At 47.0% G+C, this 21900-nt stretch overlaps 2 protein-coding genes across 2 annotated transcripts; both read left to right on the forward strand.

Annotated features, from left to right (window-relative positions):
• Positions 1-4572: 4572 nt before the first annotated feature.
• On the forward strand, positions 4573-10147 carry LOC126531351 (uncharacterized). Its single transcript, XM_050178853.3, has 3 exons — positions 4573-5348; positions 6662-6810; positions 9697-10147. The coding sequence occupies exons 1-3, from the start codon at positions 4705-4707 to the stop codon at positions 9894-9896; spliced, it is 993 nt and encodes a 330-aa protein (XP_050034810.1). The 5' UTR covers positions 4573-4704; the 3' UTR covers positions 9897-10147.
• Positions 10148-13306: 3159 nt separating this feature from the next.
• Positions 13307-16993, forward strand: LOC126531353 (uncharacterized). Its single transcript, XM_050178855.3, has 3 exons — positions 13307-14007; positions 15283-15431; positions 16522-16993. The coding sequence occupies exons 1-3, from the start codon at positions 13340-13342 to the stop codon at positions 16686-16688; spliced, it is 984 nt and encodes a 327-aa protein (XP_050034812.1). The 5' UTR covers positions 13307-13339; the 3' UTR covers positions 16689-16993.
• Positions 16994-21900: the final 4907 nt, after the last annotated feature.

The raw sequence follows: 21900 nt of genomic DNA on the forward strand, positions 1-21900 counted from the left end.
GCAACAGCGGTGCCCGTGGTCGAAAGGGCTCCAAGTCTCTGCGACTGCGCAGACACAAGGTGAATTCCAGACCTAAACACAGCTGCAATTAGCGGAATTTATTAAACCGCTATTTCGCATCTCAGAGCCACCATGCCGCCCTGGAGCTCCTTCGACCGCGACTGTAGAGGCACCCAAATCTAACTGGCGTGCGCAAGCAGCGACTTTTCCGTGCGTCAGCGCCGTATGACGGGGCGAGGCTGGAAACAGTCTGAGGCTAAGCGCATGCGCACAAAGCGCGCTCAGCTGGGCCCATCGTCTGCTAGGCTATTCCTTCTTAAGGACGTCATACGGCGCTGACGCACGGAGCAGTCGCCGCTCGCGCGCGCGCCAGTTAATGATTCGGGCGCCTGTACATGTCAGGCGGGACGGCTAACGTCTAATTCCGTCGCTACAACTCCGAAAGGAAGAAAGACGAAGTTACGAAAACTCGAATGCCGGATTTATATGGTAGGCCGAACAAGCCGATGCTTACGACAGCGATCGAGACTCTGACTTGTGTTGCTTAAGTGGCCAAACCATGTTGGGTTAGTTTACTCCCTTACGCCCTCTTGTCTTGTATTAGTGATATTTCCTCCTTTTCCTCTCTTTATGCATGCCCTTCCCCTCTGCGTAGGTAATATAACCGGGTATTTCGTCGAAGTTAACCTCCCTTGCCTTTAAGGAAGCCGCCCGCAGAGAAATTAACTGAAACCCCCGCGTGATGGTTTCGGCGCTTGCCTATTTATTTATTTATTTATTTATTTATTTATTTATTTATTTATAGATACTGCCACCCCGATGTGGGGATTTAACAGGGTGGAGTTACAGTTGCTGAGCTTCACGAATTGGCAAACAATAAAACAATAAAACAGGGAATGAAGTACATATTTTGTCAGTGCTACGCAATACTTCACTAGAACCAAACAGCAAAATGCCTTTCTTGTTAAGCTATCTAACTTGAAACATAAAACGTACATATACGATTCCCTAGCCGCTGGCGATTGGTTTATACCAAAAAACACGTACGAATTATGGTCAACAAATGATTTCTTATCGACTACCCTCTCTATTAAATTCATGCAATGACTTTGCCCTATAGAAGAGTGAATTTTGTTTGATCTCGCGTGTAAATCAACCATAGAGAGCAAGTTGTAAGATGCTTTTCTTTTTATTGCTGTATAAATGTTTTGTTGTTGCTGTATAAATGGCTACTTTGTAGGTATTATCTATGCTCGTATAAACCAAGTTTTTTGTAGGGGGCATAGACCTTCGTCAAGCCTGTGAAAGGCCTTTTGTTTACGTCCCCATCATCATCTTAATAATGTAAACAAAGTTTGTGTCTGTCTGTCTAGCTTGTCACTGCAACACAATGCTTCACTAGAACCAAACATTTCAAACGGAGCACGTCATGCGGAAACAATAACGGCTGAAATTGTAAGGCAAGCTTGTGTAATGATGGCTGTAAAACCACTCCATTAGTAAGTTTATTTCGTTCACTTGTTGTCCAAGGGAAAAACGAACACTTAATAGTGTTATCACCGGTGGACAAAGGAGTTATACTAAACGAGTGTCTCTGGCTTGTAGCACATCCTGTGGAGAAGGAAAGCACCGGCGAGATGTTTACGTCATGATGAACCTTAACTATAGCTAAAACAAGAATTTCACGTCAATCTCAAAACACGATTGCTTTTCGTCAATGTCAAGAGGTTGGCTTTTTCTAACAAGGCTGTGATTGAAGTTCGCCTAAATCTGATATAAACGAACCGCACTCTTTTGTACTTTTTTTTCCATATCGTTAATACGTTTTTGAGTGTAAAGGTACCAGATTATAGATGCACGTTGCAAAGTTCACTTTAGAACAGATTTAAACTCAACAAGGCGAACAGCAGAAGTGGAAAGTTTGAGCGCTCGTCTCAGAAAGAAAAGTTTACGGTTTATGCTTAAAGTTTATGATTAAAGAAAAAAAATTATGGAGCTATTTACAGCATTTATACGTTTTGTCCAGCTAACGTCATTTAAGATCCTAAGTCCTAGGTATATTTGTAGTGTTCCACTTCATACAGGAAAATGTTACAAGATGAATACCTACAATGATAACCCCTTCATATTCATTTAAAGAATAATAATTCATAAATACGATCTTTTCGAAATAAACAGATATATTCCAACTACCACACCAACGAATAACTCTACGAAATGACTCATTCAAATGGATGCCATGATGACAGCTTTCTGTTTCAGAGTAAAGGATGCAGTCGTCGGTGTAAAGGTTAACTTTTACAGGTGTTCCACGTATTATATATCATTTATAAACAAAAACAAAGGGGGTGGAGCGAACACAGAGCCCTGAGGAACACCAGAGCCGACTGGTACCGTCTGACAACAGTTATCACTGAAGGAAACATATTGTTTTCATGTTTAGAGGCAAGCTGAAATCTAACTTACAAGCCACAACTTTTTAAACATTATATTTAATTTAAAGAGTAGCTCTTTGTGTGAGGCTACCAAAAGCTTTAACAAGATCCATAAAAATTTCATCGATCAGTTTTCCTGAATTTATTGATAAAGAAAACTCACGCAAGCTGGTTACTAACTGAGTACAAGTATAAGATCCCTTCCTGAATCCATGTTGAGAACTAGAGGGAATATCGCATGCTTGTGTATTACATGTTCGAGAAGTTTTCATAAATCTGCAATTAAAGAAATTCAGCGATATACACACTGTCTATTTCCATTGTTATGAACAGGCTTGACTCTGGTAGTTACCCAGTCACCTGGAAATCGGCCCTCGCTCAAAGATTTAGAAAATAATCGTCAAATACTTTGAGACCCACTTTGAATACCACTTCCTTTACTTTTTCAGCATGTCGAAGGGGCTGATTGGTTCGTAATGTCTTTATATGCTTCTTCTGCAAATAATAGCATTTTGGTTGCTAGTCAGCGCTCCATCCTGTGCTTTTACTCGCTCGTCCTGTGTCGCGCTGTCTCAGTTTTATTGCAATTATTCAGTATGTCATCCGGCCCTGGAGATGCTTTTTACACCAAGTTTAAGTATTCATTTAATTAGCCCTGCTCACACATCATAATGTCAAGTATAGGTGCCTAAGATGATTTTAAATGTTCAAGGTCCTCACATCCGTGGTTTCTAACCGCGGGTGGAAATTGTGGTATCACGACCCAGGTTGGCCTGTGGCATCAGGTCAGGGCCGGAACCCGGCTCCGCACCTCAGAGAGCCGCCATTTGGGTGCGGCGGATGCTTTAAATGTTCAAGAACGCTGTTATACTTAGTAGAGACATTTAAAATGGGCATTGAAAGCATTAGCAATGACACAAGCATCTCCCGTTTCTACGCCGTTGATTTAAAGAACATCACTGGTCACTGACGCAATTTAGGCAGTTTATTGCTTAATAAAGACGTCTCAAACCAATCCCCGATTTTCTCGCTCTCTGAAATACCGTTTATTTCGCACACCCATGTATGTTTTACAACTCCCTCTGATATATACAGGAACAGAAATATAACACAGCGTCGCATGTGCACTGGTGACGTCTCGGCGGTATCACTGAGCTGCACCGGTAATTTTCTCAAATCAACCGTAATAGGTATCGTCTACCATATTGGTGTCCGTGAATGCCAGTAATGCATATATTGCATTTATTTTAATTATATTCTATGGTTTTACGAAGCAAACCCACGATTTGATTACGAGGCACGTCGTAGTGGGCGACTCCGGATTAATTTCAACCACCTGGTGTTATTTAATGTGCACCCAGTGCACAGTACACGGGCGCTTTTGCACTTCGCCCCCATATCCATTGTACTGATGACCAATGATTCGCTCATCATCACAATATCTTGGCTAGCTAATGAAAGGGACGTGGCGCAATAAATACAATTATGGTAATTTTGGTTAATGAATATTATGTATGTGTCACCCACACTCACAGCTGCAGCATGGACACAGACTATAATATGAGCAACTTGTACCTAGACACCATAGGAACGGCTGTAGCTTATAAGTTGTAACCATTGAATGCGTTCGTTTTATCCGATAAAGGGCTCGCTTAGAGCTCAGAAATACAAGCATCACGCGAAACATGACTGCGGTCAACATGTATAATCGTGACCGAGTCCACTTGGTATATTTGTGAGCTCGAACAGGTGTACACAAGTGAAAATGTGTGAAACCTTAATAAACACGCACTCTCGCAAGCCTGCCAATGGCCCTTCATTTCAAGCTTGCATAAGAAGCAACTGCGAAAGGCTCACGTCACTTTCATGAATGGAACACAACCGTATACATGCGCTGCCTTTCCGAGCAAACTTCGCTATCTCTCCTGAGCGTACCGAACCCAAGATACAGGAACCGAGGTGCACTCACAACGCGAAGGCTCGTATCGCGTGCTCAATACGTCGACGTGAAAATATGGTCAAACCCTTCAGCGCAGTTTTTTAACGCAAGGACTTCCTCCCGCGGGCGTTGTTTTTACTCAGATAGGCTCGAGAGAGGGTTCAACGACTCGTTGCACGCTGCCCAAGGACTGGAAGGGGTCGATTCTTATCGCGGCTTCATTTAAGCGGAAGCCAATGTTTACTAACAGCCACTGCGAAACCCCCCCGCCGGCTCCACCTCGGAGCTTGTACCAGAGAGAATTCGTGAGGTGCGCCAGGCGGTCAAGCCATGTTGTCCGGTGCACTGCTGGTCACCGTAGCGGCCTTCGCCGTCGCTGAAACCGATCCAACGTGCACCGAGTCGCACAGGCAGTCTTATCGGGCCCAGAACTTTCACTGTTCCGGCTTCGACAACCCGGAGCAACTGTGGAACGCTGTTCCGAGAGACCTGGACTTGCCAAAGACGAGAATCGTCCTGCGGGACAGTGTCCTGGACTACTTCCTGCCGCAGACGTTCGCCGGTACCAACGCCACCCACCTCAAGCTGAGCAACGTCACCGTCGGCCGATACGTGCGCGGCTGGTTGCAGCGGTACTACCCCTTCGAAGGGCTCGAGGACACGCTGGAGGTCTTCGAGCTGGCGGACGACAGCACGCTCCCGAGCAGCTGGACCCTGCTGAGCGACATGCGCTTGCTCACGGAGCTCAGGCTGGTCAACATGAACGGCCTGAAGCTGTCGAGCAACTTCGCCCAGCTGCCGCGTACGCTGAGCCACGTGGCGGTGATAAGGTCGACCATAGAGACCGTCGACGACGATTGGCTGGCGTCGCTGACGAACCTGGAGAAAGTGTCCGTGATCAAGTGCAACCTGATGAAGTTCTCGCGCACGATGCTGCCGCGTCCTGCGCCCAAGCTGTGGAGGCTCATACTCGAGTGAGTGGCGAACTTTCCAGAAGCCCCGGATGTACTTAAAGAAAAAGGAAATTGGCTCGAACGGAGTAGAACCGCCGGCTAGCACATTTTTCGGAAATCTGAAATTATACTTCTTGTTTTTTCTAACTGTTTACTTATTTATCATTTATGTTTTGATGCTTATTTCATGGCTGGTATAACTGTTATTCAGACGTGCAGCTTGCGGCCCATATAGGAGCCGCAAGCTGCACACAAGAGATGCCTGTGTCATTGCTAATGCTTTCAATGCCCATTTTAAATCTGTCTTTACTACGCATTACAGCGTTCTTGAACGCACATTTTAACATTGCCTAAAGCGTGTCGAGTCCGATGCCTAAACGTATTGCGAGTCCCTCGCAAAACGAGTCGAAATTAAAACAAAAGTATTGCAGTGACGCCTGAACTGATGCACAAATGAATTTGAAGAATAGCATGACGTGCTTAACACGTACTAAACGGGAGAACGAGTTGAGGAGACTCAAAGGCACGGCCATATCTGCGTCGTGTTGATAATTTAGACGTTTTCTTGAATAAATTCCCATATAAGGCTCTAGAGCTCGGTATATATGGTTGTGCATCCTCTTGATCAGCGTTACAGCAGAGAGCATTTTATTTATAGTAACCTGACTATGCACTTAGCGTGGAGCCCGTTCGATCAACTTGAGGCACAATACATATGTGACGGACGGGCTTAACCGAACAATTTAGACAGATTGAATCCAGATTTTTAAAGTTACGCTATCTTGCATTAGGACGGCGGCTGACCCTATGGATTAATCCCAAAGCGCATATACGCTTACTCCAGTAGCCAGTCATGACACCGCTTTCTTTGCTTTGAGTTGTGGGAAAACCAAATGAAATTTACAGTTATTTTCCAGAAAAAAAAAAAAAGAAACGGACGGTCATTTCGAGCGACAAGCTACGACAGTATACATTGATAGGTTCCAAAGAACACCACATGGCAACAGAAGCTAAAGACGTAGTCCCCTCATGTGAAACCCCTCTCCAGGGGCATTTGAGGAATAAATAAATAAAAAAAAGACTGTTTAAGTAACAACTTCGAAGTAGGTAAAGTTCCGTACAATAATGGTTATACACAAACAAACTATGCTTGTAACACAATTTGCAGTCAGAATCTTAATTCCATTGGCATCCTTTTCTGCCTCGATCGTTCGATCGAACAAGCCAACCCTGCACCTAAGCGCCAAATATTTAAACTTGTTGCCTGTCTTGCTTCCTGACCAACGCATTCATCCGCCAACCTGTTTTAAGCGCATGTGTTTATCGTTATACAGCCACGCCAACCTGACTTCGCTGCCGCTGGACTTTGCCGAAGAGCTACCCGAACTTCAGGAAGTCGGCCTGCGACACAACTCGATCACGTCTTTCAGAGCCGCCACACTTCTGCCGCTGGCTCGAAACGGAACGAGGGTCAGCCTAGTAGGTGAGTTGGGAGTAGTAGTTGACTCGCTTTGGCATGCTTAGCGCTTGCTCGAACTCTTCACTCGGTGAATTGTAGCAACAGAATGCACCAAGGAGCTGAGCTGTCGTTGTCCCTGCGTGGGCTGTTCCCGTAGTGCCATATAAACGTGCGCACGAGAACTGAACGGAGAGAGACAAAGAAAGACAAAGTTGGGGAGGTTAATCAGACTGGTACGACACGGAGGAAGGGGAACGGGCCTTAGAAAGAATAAAGAAGGCAAGAGAACAGATATTTTAGGCACGCCGTATGCAAGACGTAAGGTATGCGTGCAACAAGTAAACACGCGTTTGTGCACACCAGCTGCAGTCGCATGATCGTCGATGGGTTACTTCGCATGAGCGAACACTAAAGAGCATTGTTGATGCTGCGGCACTTCGTTGTGCTCCAGCGAGATGAAACGAGAGCGTGCGTGCTGTCATGATGGGGCGACGCAGCAACGTCGGCTCTGAACAAATGAAGTACATTAGGGGTGCGCGCTTTTTTAAGCGGATATCTGCGTGTAACGAGCGACTTGGCCTTTCTCTCTGTTTTATAATTTTTCTAAACGTGAAAACATGACTGCTCGCACAATATTATCCGTGCGCTGAAAAAAAAAATATGTATAAGCGCGGCCAAGACTCTAACCCCTGACAAGGATGCGTGAGAGACGGGAATTCGAACCGCGAAGCTAATGCCTCAGCTAGTAAAGCATCGCACGAATCAGCACAGCTAGCGGCGATATCGGCTCAGAAATCTCGTGCCTATAGACCGTTTTTTCGTAGGCGCCGCCATATTGTGAACGCAGTGGCGCCGCCTATGAGCAGCGCCATGCTGGCTTGGGTGAAAGCGGTCTTTTGCATGGCAGGTATACGCTCGGCGGCAGGTTCTGGCGTTTGTTTTCGCGGTCGTGCGGTCTGTTTAGTATGACGCGCGTCTTCTACACGGTAAACGGTTCTGTGAGACTTGCTGAAGTGGTTCAAGGCGTCATGGCCGGAATTTCTGCTGGCGTTGAGGTGGACGGAACACGCAGCGCGATGTGTGCGCGCATACTTGAGCCTACAATCAGCCTCGGAGATCAATTGTGTATTTCCGAATGTTCCAGTCAGTAATGTGACCTTATTACAGTATTATCCTCTATTTCTAAGCTGCGGTTTAGGAGCCATGAAACATACGCGACGATCGTAACAGCGTGGGTACCGTTCTGCTACAATAGGAGCTGTGCTATTATACTTTGACAGCATTCAAACTATTCGCTGCAGGTTACATTGCGTGACTACTTGGTTGGATGGATGAGGTTTCCACCCATGAATAAAATAGTTTTGGCTAGTAATAGCAGCATACCTTACAGTCCGAATTAAGCTTGTCCAGCAAAGCGACCGTTTACGAACTGCGCGAGCGTCCTAAGCAGTGGTAGGTGCTGGATTACAGATATCTTTGTTCTATATAGCGCATGGTCCAAGCATACGGTATCAGCGGTTATATATTTATAAACGTTGTGAGACGTTAGCCCGTTTTCTCTTGCTTTTTAGAGAAAGAGGATACTAATCGATTTTTTTTTTCGGTTGTGTTCGTTCAGTTCTCTACGACGTACTCACACGTATTACGGAAATTTTGCGCTCAAAAATAGCCATCACATTCTTTTTATGCGAACCCTCTCATATATTATGGCTGTATACAGGCCAAAAAGGCAATGCCGAAGCACACAGCTTATATATGTATCGTGCTGGCTCACCAACCGCAGTGATCGCTGTGTTGAGCAGCGCCACGGGCCTCATGCAGCAAGGCTAGCTAGACATATAGTAATTTCAAGCATACTACACTTGAAATGCGTGAGAACGATGCCAGTGTATCACAAATATTTGATAGCGCCTGCCGCTTAGACGTTTCGTGGTTGCCTTAGGTTGGCCGTGCACGAGCATGCACTCTTATGTTTTATGTTTTACTCCCTACGCCAATCGATCAGGCAGTGAGCTGATTTACCATTTAATGCTGCTAATACAGATACGCCGGTTTTCTTTGTTGAATTAAAATCGATATAAGCAATATAGTAAACAACGCATGCACGCACCGCGACTGATATGCGCGTACACCGCGGCTGATTATGCGCGTCACATTTTTGCGCCCCCAAGACATATTTCTGCCTACAGTAGTTACCGATGCACCGAAAGGCTTCCCTGACGACCTTATATGAACGAACATGGCGTAAATTTCACAAAGTAAGATCTAAAACATCTCGAAATCGTTCCGCAGCACGCGACAGCAATACTTTCAAGCAGCGCCGCGCCGGATCGCCCAAGCCAGAGAGGAGGAAAGGCTCTCCGCGCGCCGTATCCTCCTCGCCCGATGAAACGGTCTATAGGAGAGCTGGCAACAGATGTACCAGCTTTATTATATCCTTGAGGCGGAGGCGCGTAGTTGACCCTGCTGGTTATCGGTTGGATGCAGGCATCACCTGAGATGTTATATGACGGTACATGTTGACAAACTCACGCCCGAGTCGACTCACTCAGACTCACTGAGACTCAGATTGACCGTGAGTCTTAGCTTGAGTGAGCCCGGCTGGCAAGTATGAAGCCAGACTGAGCCTGGCTGAAATAGAATTTTGATGAGTCCGAGTCTGAGTGAGGCCCTAAGCAAAAAAAAAAAAATGTCTTTCGTGAGTGAGCACGAGTGAGTTTTGTTTCTTTTGCCGAACTATGCATGACGGCGCAGTTTTTATCGAGAATTCGTGCACATTTCCGAGCCTCTTTAGGTGATGCATGCAACTAAACATCACGAACTACTCAGAGTTCCTACGTTTCCTCTTTCGACGGCAGACGATACAATTTATCTACGTATAGCACGTACGTTACTCTTTCTTCGCTCCAGGAAACCCCTTGCAGTGCGACTGCAAAGCGGCGTTCCTCCTCGACTTCCCCGGTGACTGGCACTACCCGACGTGCGCTGCTCCAGATTCCCTGCTGAACAGAAACATCAAGGAGCTGACCTCTGTTCAGCTAAGCTGCGACGCCACCGCAGGTCCTTTGGCTGAAGCGACCTCTACGGAAGAAGGAAACGAGACTTCTTAATCGAAAAACACCGGTGGAATTGCTTTGAACACGCCATAATAAGTGAACGCTTTAGCACATATCGCCAAATGCAGAAGCTGCAGGCTTTCCCGTCTGCCAGAGACGAGCAGAAACTCACTTTGCTTGTAGTTTACTAGTTATAGCTCACTAGTTATAGTTTACGCCATAACTAGAAGCTGGGTATGCGCTCTGTGTGACTCAAGGCCTCTTCTCGACAGTGGGGAAATAAACGAAAATCATTCTGCAGTCAAGCATGTTTCTTGCGTCTAAGAGGGACATCAGATCGCTTTCTAAAGGTCTCGAATTTGCTTCGGCGTCGTAGGAGATGCAGTTTATAGTGGAAAGGCAGGATCAGCTTCAACTAATGCTGGAAACGACATAAAGGCGAAAAAAACATAACGCCAAGCAATAACTTATATAAGGCACATTTTTATTCAACATTGCTTTATTGTGGACAGCATGTCATTGCCTCCGCACGCTGTCTCGGAGCATGCACAGGCCTAGACAAATATTTAGCATGACTGCGAAGGTAATCCTAGACCGAAATTAGAGCAATTAGCATCTAACCATAATTATTCACCGCCTGCAGAGTTAATCAAATAAGAGGTAATTCGATTTCAGTTGTCGAGAACACGCGCGACGCTCGCACCTATACAAACACACGCATGTACGTGCGCAGGCACGCACACAAATCTTATCAGTAAGTTACCTCCCATGCCTAAACATTTTTACATTTCAGGTTAAAGATATTAGTTACCTTCCTCTTTGCTTTCCTTGACTACAATTTCGGGTGACTTTCTGTGGGTGCTACCTACTTTGGTGTTTTCGCAGCAAGAAATTGTACGAATCGCAGAGCGCTTTGCCTAGAACGTCCTGATAGGAAGCAAAGGAGGGCTCTTGATCATCAGTGCACAACGGACACGTACGTAAAATAGCGTTTTTAAACAAACGAACAGAGAAAAAAAAACATCAACGCGACGCACAGTCAAGGCTATAGGCGACGACTCGTGCAGAGTCGTCGCCCCGCGCCACGCACGAAGGGTAAGGATGTATACGAGGTCAAGAACGCCCCCATAGAGCCGGATTTAATTAAACGACCACTCGGGGGCGCTTCCACCCTAGTCGGCAAGGTTTCCTATACTACTCGCTCTTGCAATTATTATTTTTTTTCATCAGAAAGGAAACGCCCCGTCGACGCGGAGCAAGGCGCTTCATCTCGGACGAAACAGCTTACGGCCCGCGCACTGCACGAGCCGTATAGGGTTGCCGGGGGTAAAATTTAATAGCGGTGCTCGCCTCTCGCTGGAAAGCCGGTTTGACTTATGTTAGATGGCATGGAAAGAAAGAGAGGAAGAAAAAGAAAAAGAACACATGCTAGGAATAGCTGCCTTTCCGCAAGAAAATCACAACTTTTCAGGAGGAAACTGTTCAACCGGGCTTGCACGACCGGACGAAGTGAGCTATTTGAGTGTTTCGCCTCCTTAATCTTGCCCTCTTGACGAAATGAAAATACGCTCAGGATTCCTAGTTATTGCGCGATGACAGCGGCCACTCCTGGTCAACATTATTATTGATATTTTTTTTAATATGCGAATCGAATTCGCGGATGAGTCTCACCAATGCGCAAAAGAAATCGCTTTCGAGATTGACAAGCACACCAATGAAAAACAGGCCAATAAGTTCAGTGCTGGAAAACGCAGTTCTGCCGGAGAACGGAAACCATTCACGTCGTGTCAACTGTATGAAAGGCTAATGCAGAAGTCCGTGAAATCCTGTCAAAAAAATAAGTTTCGAAACACCTGAGAGCTTTCTTGGCGGTATCCGAAATAATTCTTTATGTAACACTTTTTTCATACATTTCCCTCTGACTTCATTAACTAGACCTACTTCGACACCAGGAGCGGCTTGTGCGAACATTTAATAACGAAAATAATAAAGAATTTAAGAACGCGTTCTTGTGCGGACTAGGCGTTGTCTATGGAAAATTTAAGAACGCGTTCTTAAATTCGTTATTATTTTTGTTAATAAACGTTCGTGAAAGCCGCCCCACGTTAGTAGTTATTGTTCTAGATGCCAGGGTTCCGCTACCCCTCCTATGCAATACTTTTTTGTGACCGACGACGAGAAGCTCATATGTGATACGCAATACCTCTGTATTGGCACACAACGAGATTTCTGGACATTATTGAGCTGATAAACGGTGGTCTATTCGACTTGATACAAAGACAAAAAAAATGTAAAAGGAACCATCGAATACTAAAGAGCGTATCAATTGGTGCTGCGGAGAGCCATGGATGCCAAGAATGTCAAGAGTACGAACGTTAAGGGAGGGCAGTAAATGAGGTCAGCTGGAGTGTTGCTAAGAACCTACTCGGCTGCCTATAAAAAAAAAAAAGTAGATCGGATGCTTGCGGTCGGATGGATTAGCTTGTGCTCAATGAACGCGTGCTACCAGTAAAAGACAATAACAATTTCGCGCGAAATGTTTTGCACACAAATAACCCATACATAACGCTTCGCTCACAGAACAGGGGTCTCGGTAATCCGCCGATTTCGACGGCACTTGCCACATCAACTGAATATATTCTCCGCTGTACTCGAACAACACCCATGGCTGTGTATCCCGCTTGGCTATGCACGTAATACGGGGTACGTTTGGCCAGGGCACGAAAGAGAAATAAAACGCCTCGGGGCTCGATAGACGACACACTTATTAGATAAATGCTCAAAGTACGCTTATTATGCACTCAAGAGGAGGAAAAGCTCCAAGCTTTGGGGGAAACAATTTGTGTCGTTTCCGTTTTCTCTCTCCCCGCATCACTTGCTGCCGTGCCAAGGGCTTATGCCCAAAGTTTCTGCGACCAACGAAGCAACGGCCGTAAGCTGTGAATAAAGGCTTGGTTATCCTTCTTACCATTTGCACAGCATGCTCGTGAATGGAGACATTTACTGTCGAGAATTATTTACCTACACCGCCCACTTGCGACACATATAGTCGCACCGACTCTGCGTGGCGCATTGTACGGTTGTGGGCTGACTGTGTGGTCTACTACGCTGGGTACGTAGGAGCCTTCACGACTATTTGGCATTCAAGACCGCACGTCGACGGCATTCTTTCCCGATGACGGCAGCTACCGGCAACGCTCCTCTCCGGGACAGATAAAGAAATCAGAAGAAAGTAACGGTAAACGAAACGCCCATTATAGCTTCATTATCGTTTCAAGGTCTGCTCCCTTGCCCCCAAACAAAACGTTTTTATTACTCTTGAACGACTCCCTACCATTCATTTCTTTTTGTTTGTTTGTTTCCTCTAAAGCCTCCTGCCAAATGCGCACCTAGCGAAGCTATTTAAGCGCAGCGCCACCTTTGTGTCCCTGTCAGAGTCACGCAGTTCATGTTTGAACGGAAGCCGTAGTCGGCTGACTGTCAACGCAGCCTCCACAATGCGAGCTTGTGAGTGGCTGACTAACCGCGTGCGAGTGGCTTTGTTTCTCGCCGTCTGCTCCATCGTATGCGCCGTCTGCGACCCTTTGTGCCAAGAGACAACGCCGTTCCACTACGACCAACCACAGCTGACCTGCTCGGACTTCACCAGCGCCGACGAACTAGAGAGCAACGTACCCGATAGGCCGAACAATGGCAAGCTAGAACTTGTCCTAAAGGACAGCCAGTTCGCGTACATACCACGGTCTGTCTTCCAAAGAGTTAAACCATCAACGCTTGTTCTGAGCAACGTTACAGTGCGCAGCTACCGGACACCCGATTCCGACTCCTCCGTGTTTGCGGAGCTTCGAGACACGTTGGAGAAGCTGGTCTTCCACAAGAACAGCAGCCTGCCGGACTCGTGGAGCTTGCTCAAGGACAACCGACTACTCAGCGAGTTGCTACTCTTCAGGATGGCCTCGCTTCGACTGGGCCATGACTTCGACGAGTTGCCGGCCAGTGTCAGGGACATGGCCGTGGTCCAAAGCACGATCTCAGGTGTGGATCCCCACTGGCTTTCTTCCTTGGCCAACCTAGAGAGCCTCCGCATCGACAAGGTCGATTTGGAGAAGTTCGAAAGAACAATGCTTCCGAGACCCGCTTCCAAGCTGAAGTACCTCACGATAACGTGAGTATCGATTTCTTTTTTTACATTACATTACTTCGTTTGTCGAGTCAGAAAGTGAAATTGCGGACTTGACGTCTTCACCAATTGCGTCAAGGATAGCGTGATGCTTCAGCCTGTATATATGTCGTCCAAATTCATTCAGAAACATCTGTTATGGCGTCTCCCACTGTACAGATGTAGCTTGGACGCGTAAAATTAGTACAGGCAAGCGGTTGCAGTATAGCTCATAAATAACGACAGCGCCAAAATTTGACACTTTCCGAGGTAGCGCAGTGAAAGGGCGCCCTTCTTCATATGCGTGGAGCACGTTGCTTTCAATCTTCACCAGCCTTCTTCCTGAATCGCCGTGTTACCTTGCGGTCCCGTATCAGAATTATAAATTATCTATGTTTATATGTCTTTCTATAGGCGCAAATATAAATTTAGTCACATCATGCGGGTTGCACTGTTCAGAAGAATGCGCGACTTCCTATTTTTGGAGTCTGTAGCTGTAGTTTAGATATATCGTAATAAACGGACCTGGTGCTGACCTTAAGCCAACGAAGTTTTATTTTCTGCAGCAGAGGTGACAACTGTTTACCGTACCACTTGCAAAATAAAGTATTCTTGAGCCGCGCTAAAGAATTTTGATTGGTGTAAACTCATCAGAATACTCCGAAGTTCGGAAACTGCTCATTTCGTACTTTTCAAGCTTTTTTGAAGAGTCAAACGCTCGTCAAATGCATGCTCGACTAATTAACAAAACTCACTAATTAAGTTTTAACCTTATGGCCCATATTGCAGTTTATAAATTGCACTATGTTGGAATATCCATATCCAACCGATATGCAATATCGGTTGGACACACGGCCCACTTAGAACAAAGCGACTATCGGAATGATTGCCACTTCGATACTGCAACCACTTGCGTGATCGTTGCACCGCTTATAGTTAATCGCTATTGTCAACAAACCACGTTTATCCTTATCGGCGCACGCAGGGTGCGCCGTGTTTTTTCTTTATTTCCTTTTCTTTTTTTTGGTTTCGGCGTCGATTAGCGTGCGCGACTGAGTTAAAGCCAATTCGACAGCCAACGCTTGTCATCTGCCAGTCAGTTCGAACTGGGCTGAAAACCGCCTTTAGTAGCACCCCTACCGGTCTACAGACCTGTAGACGCCCGCAAGAAGGCATCTAGCCAAGTGGCATCAGTTGTCGGTGGGAGCTCTTAACTTATCGTTCCTCTATATGAAGCTTTAGGCAATTTTCACACAGTGCTTCTTTTTTTTTTTTTTTCAGTGGTACATCCTTGTCGGCGCTAGCCGAAGACTTCGGACAGGACCTGCCATCTCTGGAGAAGCTCAACCTGAGAAGGAACAAATTCACCACTTTTCAAGAGGCCGCGTTAGCTCCCCTCAAGAACCGCAGAGTCGTCGTCGAACTCGAGGGTACGTACTTCTACTAAATCCTAAGGCTGGCGCTTTGCTTTTTTCTTCTTCTTAATTCATAAAATCGTACGTCATAGTCTCTGCAGCCGTGAACTAAAAAGAAAAGGCTGCAAAAAATTACTTCTTGACGTTCAGGTCGATGAAACGTTTGAGTAAAATATCCATCACTCATTCATCAAACTGACCGCACAACCGGTGGCCAAATTCAGAGAGATTTTCGTTCATGAGAACTGGTGGGATATACTGTAAGAGTCCACCTAGTGGACTGTCCATTTCGGCCGCTGCTGATTGGCTACGGCCGCTCGTCTCCTCCTCTCTCGTACCGCTGCATCCAATCAGCAGTGGCCGAAATGGACAGCCCACTAGGTGGGCTCTTACAGAATAGTCCCCCAGTTCCTTATTCGTCGGCTCCCTTCGGTAAAAATATGTTTGACGTCGCTATTGGTTGGCATTTCTTCAAACAAAGTGATGTGACATAAGAACCGTTTCGTGAATGCTGGCCCGGAAGGCTTATAGTGACCAGCACGGGCACATGTTTACTCAGCGAAACAGTAATTCCTTATTTATAGCGGAAGTACAATGATTAGCACGCGACTGTTAAAAGTATGACAGCACATTCTGCTTCAACGCCACTTATTAATTTAAAGATTGCATCATTCCAGCAGAAAGCCTCGCCTAAATAATACCGCTGAACAGTATGCGGATTAAACGGCCTTGTCTTTTGCATGCACTAGCACCAAAATTCTGCAGTTTTGACAACGCTGGTATGTAGAAGGGCGCGTACAGCCGACCACGTCTCTCATTCCACGTTCCGTCGCGACGTTTTTTTCGTTTGTTTAGTTATTTTTTTTAACGAAATTGCCCGAATAATCGCAAGACGAGCTAGAAGGGAAATAAAAACAAGTCTCGGGAGCCACTGACAGATAGACGGTCTTTGCACCTTGCGAGCGCGCGTTCTTTTTTCTTCATTGTCTTTTTTGCCGAGGGAGAGAGAGGGAGAGAGTGGCCGGAGTGACCGGTTCGCGCCTCTCCCCCCCCCCCCCCCCCCGTCGTCTCCTCACTTCCAACGCTAATGTTCAATTCGCCGCAGGGAATCCCCTGGAGTGCGACTGCAGGATCCTCTTCCTGCTCGGCTACCCGGACAGCTGGCGGTATCCCAACTGCGAGAGGCCCGAAACGCTAGCCAAGACGCCACTTCGCCAACTCACGCCGTCCAGCCTGGGTTGCACTGTCGCCTCACCCGGACGTGAAGAATAAACAAATAAAACACGCACGCGCACGCGCGCGCGCACGTCTGCGTCTTGTGTGCCGTTTTTCCAACATGCAAAGTAAGTCATTCACAATGGCCATGTCAGTTTGTTCCGGCAAGTGTCCCGCAAGCGCTTTTTCTTCCTCTTTTTTTTTTTTACAATAGTCCTTTTTTGCTTTATTCTTCTCTTCCGCCTTGATAGCTTGAAGCTTGTTTCGATTTTGTTGCTGTTGTTCTCCGACACGAGTGTGTTTTTCCAGACGCCAAAAGTCGAGGACGTAAGCATCGCTAATAAACTGGGAAAACTTCCAGAGTATAGATTGTACTTGCTGTGGATGGGACAATGCGGTAGTTTTATGCGAACTATGCGTAAAGGCGTTCCCACCTTCAGTTATCTCGTTGTATCATTATCATTCCTTTTTTGGAGCCCACCCATACTTGCTTTCTATCGTCTGAATATATATATATATATATATATATATATATATATATATTGAATTGTGGTAAAATGGGTGGGGTGGGGGAAGAGAACTAGACAGGACATATACCAATCTATTAGATGCTCGAATGCGGCATGGGGGAATCGGATAAAATGAAAGCAACCGAACATCTGTTAGTTTTCCGCACTGCAAACCTTCGTCCACTCGCTTAGCGGGCGTAAATCGTAAGAAAAATGCGAATGTGCCACAGTCGATGCTTGGCAAACGTTTTTCAGCAGCTTGAGCTTATTAGAAACCGTTGACGAGAAAAAAAAAATCACGCAGATCCCACGCACTGCGCAATTCGGTGTTACTCGAAAAGTTTTGCAGGTAGTTGGCTGTTCAGCATCGTTTGCGGTTCTGAAAATACAACACGGACGAACAGGTATTGTGTAAGGAGAGAAATAGCGTGTCTGACGCGAATGCGCGCAGCTGTGACGACCGCATCATGACGACGATGACGACGACGGCGGTTGTATGGCTGCGATGGGATGATGAATAATCGGTTGTACTCCGGCGAACGAACGTTATTGTTCTGCGCCGCATAAAGCACGAAATAATGTCACGCACTGTTTATGCCAACGCAGTACACACCGTTCACAAGCAATGCCGAAATGCAACCACCAAATCAGGTGGAGGCACGCTGTGAGACATCCAGGCATCGACGCCACGGGAACTACCGAGCAGTATGTGATGCTTGTCGCCTGTACATATAGTCTTACGAATAATGTGGGTGCAGAAGTGTGGGCACAGAGAAATAAGACACCTGTCTAAAGATATGTAGGCATTCTGTACCCCTTGTGTCATCTGTGTGGCGCACGCCTACTCTGAGGCATTGGCCAACAATGGGCACACTTCCAGTTTGCAAAGAGCGAAGCAGCTCAATTATACGAAATTCAAGGTAATCGAAGAAGCCGTGGAGCATCGTACGCTGTTCCGTAAAGAGATCTGCGTATTTCAGCGATAGCTATAAGCTGATAATATGCGTACTTGCTTTACTCGCGAGTTCTTGTTTTGTTACGCGTAACTGAGATGCGCTCCACCCGCCGCAGTTGCTCAGTGGGTGTAGACGTTGCGCTGCTTAGCACGAGGTCGCAGGATTTAATCCTGGCCGCGGCGGCCGCATTTCGATGAAGGCGAAATGCAAAAGACGCCCATGCACCGTTCATTGGCTGCACGTTAAAGAACCACAGGCGGTCGAAATTAATCCGGAGTTCCCCACTATGGTGTGCTTCATAATCAGATCGTGGTTTTAACACGTAACAATGCAGAATAAAAAAAAATAAAGGAACTGAAATCTTACGACTCTTTTTTTTGTTTTAGTTGATTCCGCTACACCCACAAAGAAAACTCGAGTAATTCCACTCTGGGAAGGTGGATGACCAGCGAAGAACATGACACAGAGGTGACACAGAATTTCGAACAAAGGTACAAACAGATTTATTTTCCTGCTAAGATAGGTACGCACACACATCCTCGTATCGCCTCTGTTATTAAATGGGTAAACATTTCTATGCCTACCCAACGAGAATGGAATGGAATGGAAAACTTTATTGGTTCTTTAAGATATTAGCGAGTTGAGGACGAAGTCTTCATTCTTGAAAACTTTGGGTCCTCTTCAGCCTTGGGTGGGCCCCTAGTCCAGGGCACCACTGAGTCGGGCCACCTCGCTTGCGTGTGTTATGAGGGCCCTTTTGGACCCCTAGCTCGCAGCTGGTGAGCCGGCTCTCCCATTGCTCCGCATTTGGTGTTGTATTTTTGTGGAATGTCTTGTTTCTCTCGCATTCCCATGTGATGTGATATAGTGTTGGCCTTGCTCCGCACCACGGGCATACGGCGCAATATTGTGTGGGGAACATCCTGCTTAGTACGTAAAGATTTGGAAAGGAACCCGTCTGCAGTCTACGCCATCCTGCGGCTTCCTCCTTCGTCAACGCTTTGTGTGGTGGGGGGTATTGGAATCTTCGCCCCCTATATAGGTTTAGCAGCTCTGAAAAACTGTCCCCGCAAGTAATCTGAGGCTCTCCCGGGGGGACTGAGGTGCCCGCTCGGATGGTGAAGCCTCGAGCTAAGCTGTCCGCCCCTTCATTGCCCTCAATCCCTGCATGGCTTGGTATCCAGATTATGTTGTGTGTAGGTTGTCCTTCATAGAGCGGTACTCTACTAAGGATCTTGAGTGCCGTGCTGCTTATTCTACCCCTGATATAGTTTCGGCACGCCTCTTGTGAGTCTGTTAGGATGTTGAGGGATTTTCCTATCCTGTATCCTTCCTCTGCTGCCAGTGCAACAGCTATTTCCTCTGCTTCGGTTACGTCTGATACCGCTGCCGTGAGACTCGTGATTAGTTTGCTTTTATTATTAGCTACTACCGCTACTGCGTGTTTCCTGTGTTCTTTTGGATAGAGGGAAGCATCTGTGTAGAATGTGTTGTCTCTCTGCCCCATCGTTCTTTCGTAGAATTCTGCCCTTGCCTGTCGCCTGCTGGTATGGAGATTGGGGTCCATATTGCGGGGGACAGGTTGTATACGTAGTTTCTTCCTTAGCAGGTCCGGTATTATTGCCCTACTACTTTGCGGTTTTTCTATTTCCCAACCCAACTTTGTCAGGAGCGCCCTTCCTGTTGTTGTGTTACTGAGCCTTCGCGCTTGTGCCTTGAGCTGGCATTCTTTTAGTTCTTCAAACGTGTTGCTGATTCCCAGTTGCATCAGCTTGTCATTGGATGTGAGTCTTGGGAGATGAAGGGCTGTTTTGTATGCCTTCCGAAGGATTGCTTCGGCTTGTTCTCTTTCGGCTTTGATGGTTACATGGTACGGCAGGGAGTATGTGACCCGGCTGACCACCAGGCTGTTGACCAGCCTGAGGGTATCTTCCTCTCTCATGCCGTATCTCTTGTGCGCAACTCTGCTGATCATGCGGCCCACTTGCCCAGCTGCTCTACTCAGCAGCTGGACAACGAGAAATTTGTCCGTCCCAACGAGAAATTTGTCCGTCGCGTAAAACAACAAATGGCTCATACCCCCTTAATCAATGGCTCATACCCCCGTAAGCAAGAAAAAAAAAAGATTATCTACCTGAGAGTCGAGCTTGTTTAGGGGTCTACAAGCAAGCACTTGGCCTCCCGCATTACACCAGCACTGAACTCTTCAAACAACTGGGAGTTCACAACACCCTTGCCGAATTCATTGACGCACAACAACGTTCTTAGCTTGAACGGCTCACCCTTACTGAAACGGGGCGCTTTATACTATCCACGCTTGGCTTCACTTACCATCAGCCACAAGGCCCCAAACAATCGATCCCGACTGACATCAGTAGCTGGATCTACATAGACCCTATCCCTAGAAACATGCACCCTGAATATAACAGGGCCAAGCGCCAAGCTCGGGACGGAGCTATCATAAAAGCCCTTGCTCACGTACCTGGCGTCACATTCGTTGATGCAGCCCAATATTCCCATGGCACACGATTTGTGGCCGTCGCCGCACGCAATGGAGTCCTACACCACTCCTCTGGCGTCACTACCCCCACTGCCGAGACGGCTGAAGAAGTGGCCATCGCTCTGGCCTCTCTAGATCCCACCTGTCACATCATCGTGTGTGACTCTCGCTCAGTTGTCACTAACTTCAGCAAAGGCCGTATTTCTCCCCAAGCTCTTCGCATCCTCTGCCAGGCACCACACTCTAAAGACAGCATGATCTCCCTGACATGGATCCCGGCCCATGCGGGCCGTGTCCACTCATACCTCCCCAATCTCAACGAGGTCACCCACTCCATTGCGCGAAGCCTAGTCAACCGCGCCGGAGTCACTGGAGATGAGTTGGACACCAGGGACAATCTGACAACTTATAACGACCTCGTTAAGGCCTTTTACCTCAGTCGCCGAACCTTCCCCCCACCTCACCCCAAGTTCAGCCAGGCGCAGGCTACCACCATGCGTCTGCTACAAACAAACACGTACCCTTCACCCGCCCGCCTCCACCTTATATTCCCAGACGTTTACACTACCCCCAACTGCCGGTGCTGTGGCATTCACCTGGCTACGCTTCCGCAGATGCTGTGGGAGTGGGAGTGCCCAACACAGTACACGCAGACTAACACCACGACCCTCTCGTGGAGGTTGCATGAGGCTCTGCGGAGCTCCGCCCTCGAAGACCAAACCTGGGCGACCCAGTACGCCCGTGAGGCGGCGGCGAGGCAAGCCCTCGACGTCCCCTCATGGGAGGCTTAGGCCCGGCCATCATAAAGTGCTGGTTGTACAATAAACGATTACCCCCCCCCCCCCCCCCATTAGAGTCTACTTATCTTGAAAATGGTGCCTATTAACTAATCTACTGAAAAATGCATATCCAAGGTTGAGATGTATAAGCTTTTGCACAGAATGAAGCGCTTTTGCATCAAATACGGGAGCCGAGCTTTTGCACACGCAGATTTGTTGACAGTCACGACAAATCAGCGGAACCCTAGCCATAAACTGCCTCCCTGCAAAATAGATGCGCTCACTGGTTGTAAGCCGGAACATCCGGTGGCACATTCCCAGTTGCTCCAAAATTGTGTAGCCCAAAATAAGAAATCAAAGAAGGGGTTGAATATCATTGGCTCTTCCATTAAAATATCTGTGTGCGGTAACATGCCCATCACGTTTTAATTACAGGTTTTATGTCGCGGTTTATTGTTTGATTACGCAGAGCCGAATTTCGCTATTTGACACTTAGGTCGAAATTACGAAGGAACTCGTGGATCG

This window comes from Dermacentor andersoni, chromosome 5 (assembly GCF_023375885.2).
Source record: "Dermacentor andersoni chromosome 5, qqDerAnde1_hic_scaffold, whole genome shotgun sequence".
In the NCBI taxonomy this organism is placed as follows: domain Eukaryota; kingdom Metazoa; phylum Arthropoda; class Arachnida; order Ixodida; family Ixodidae; genus Dermacentor; species Dermacentor andersoni.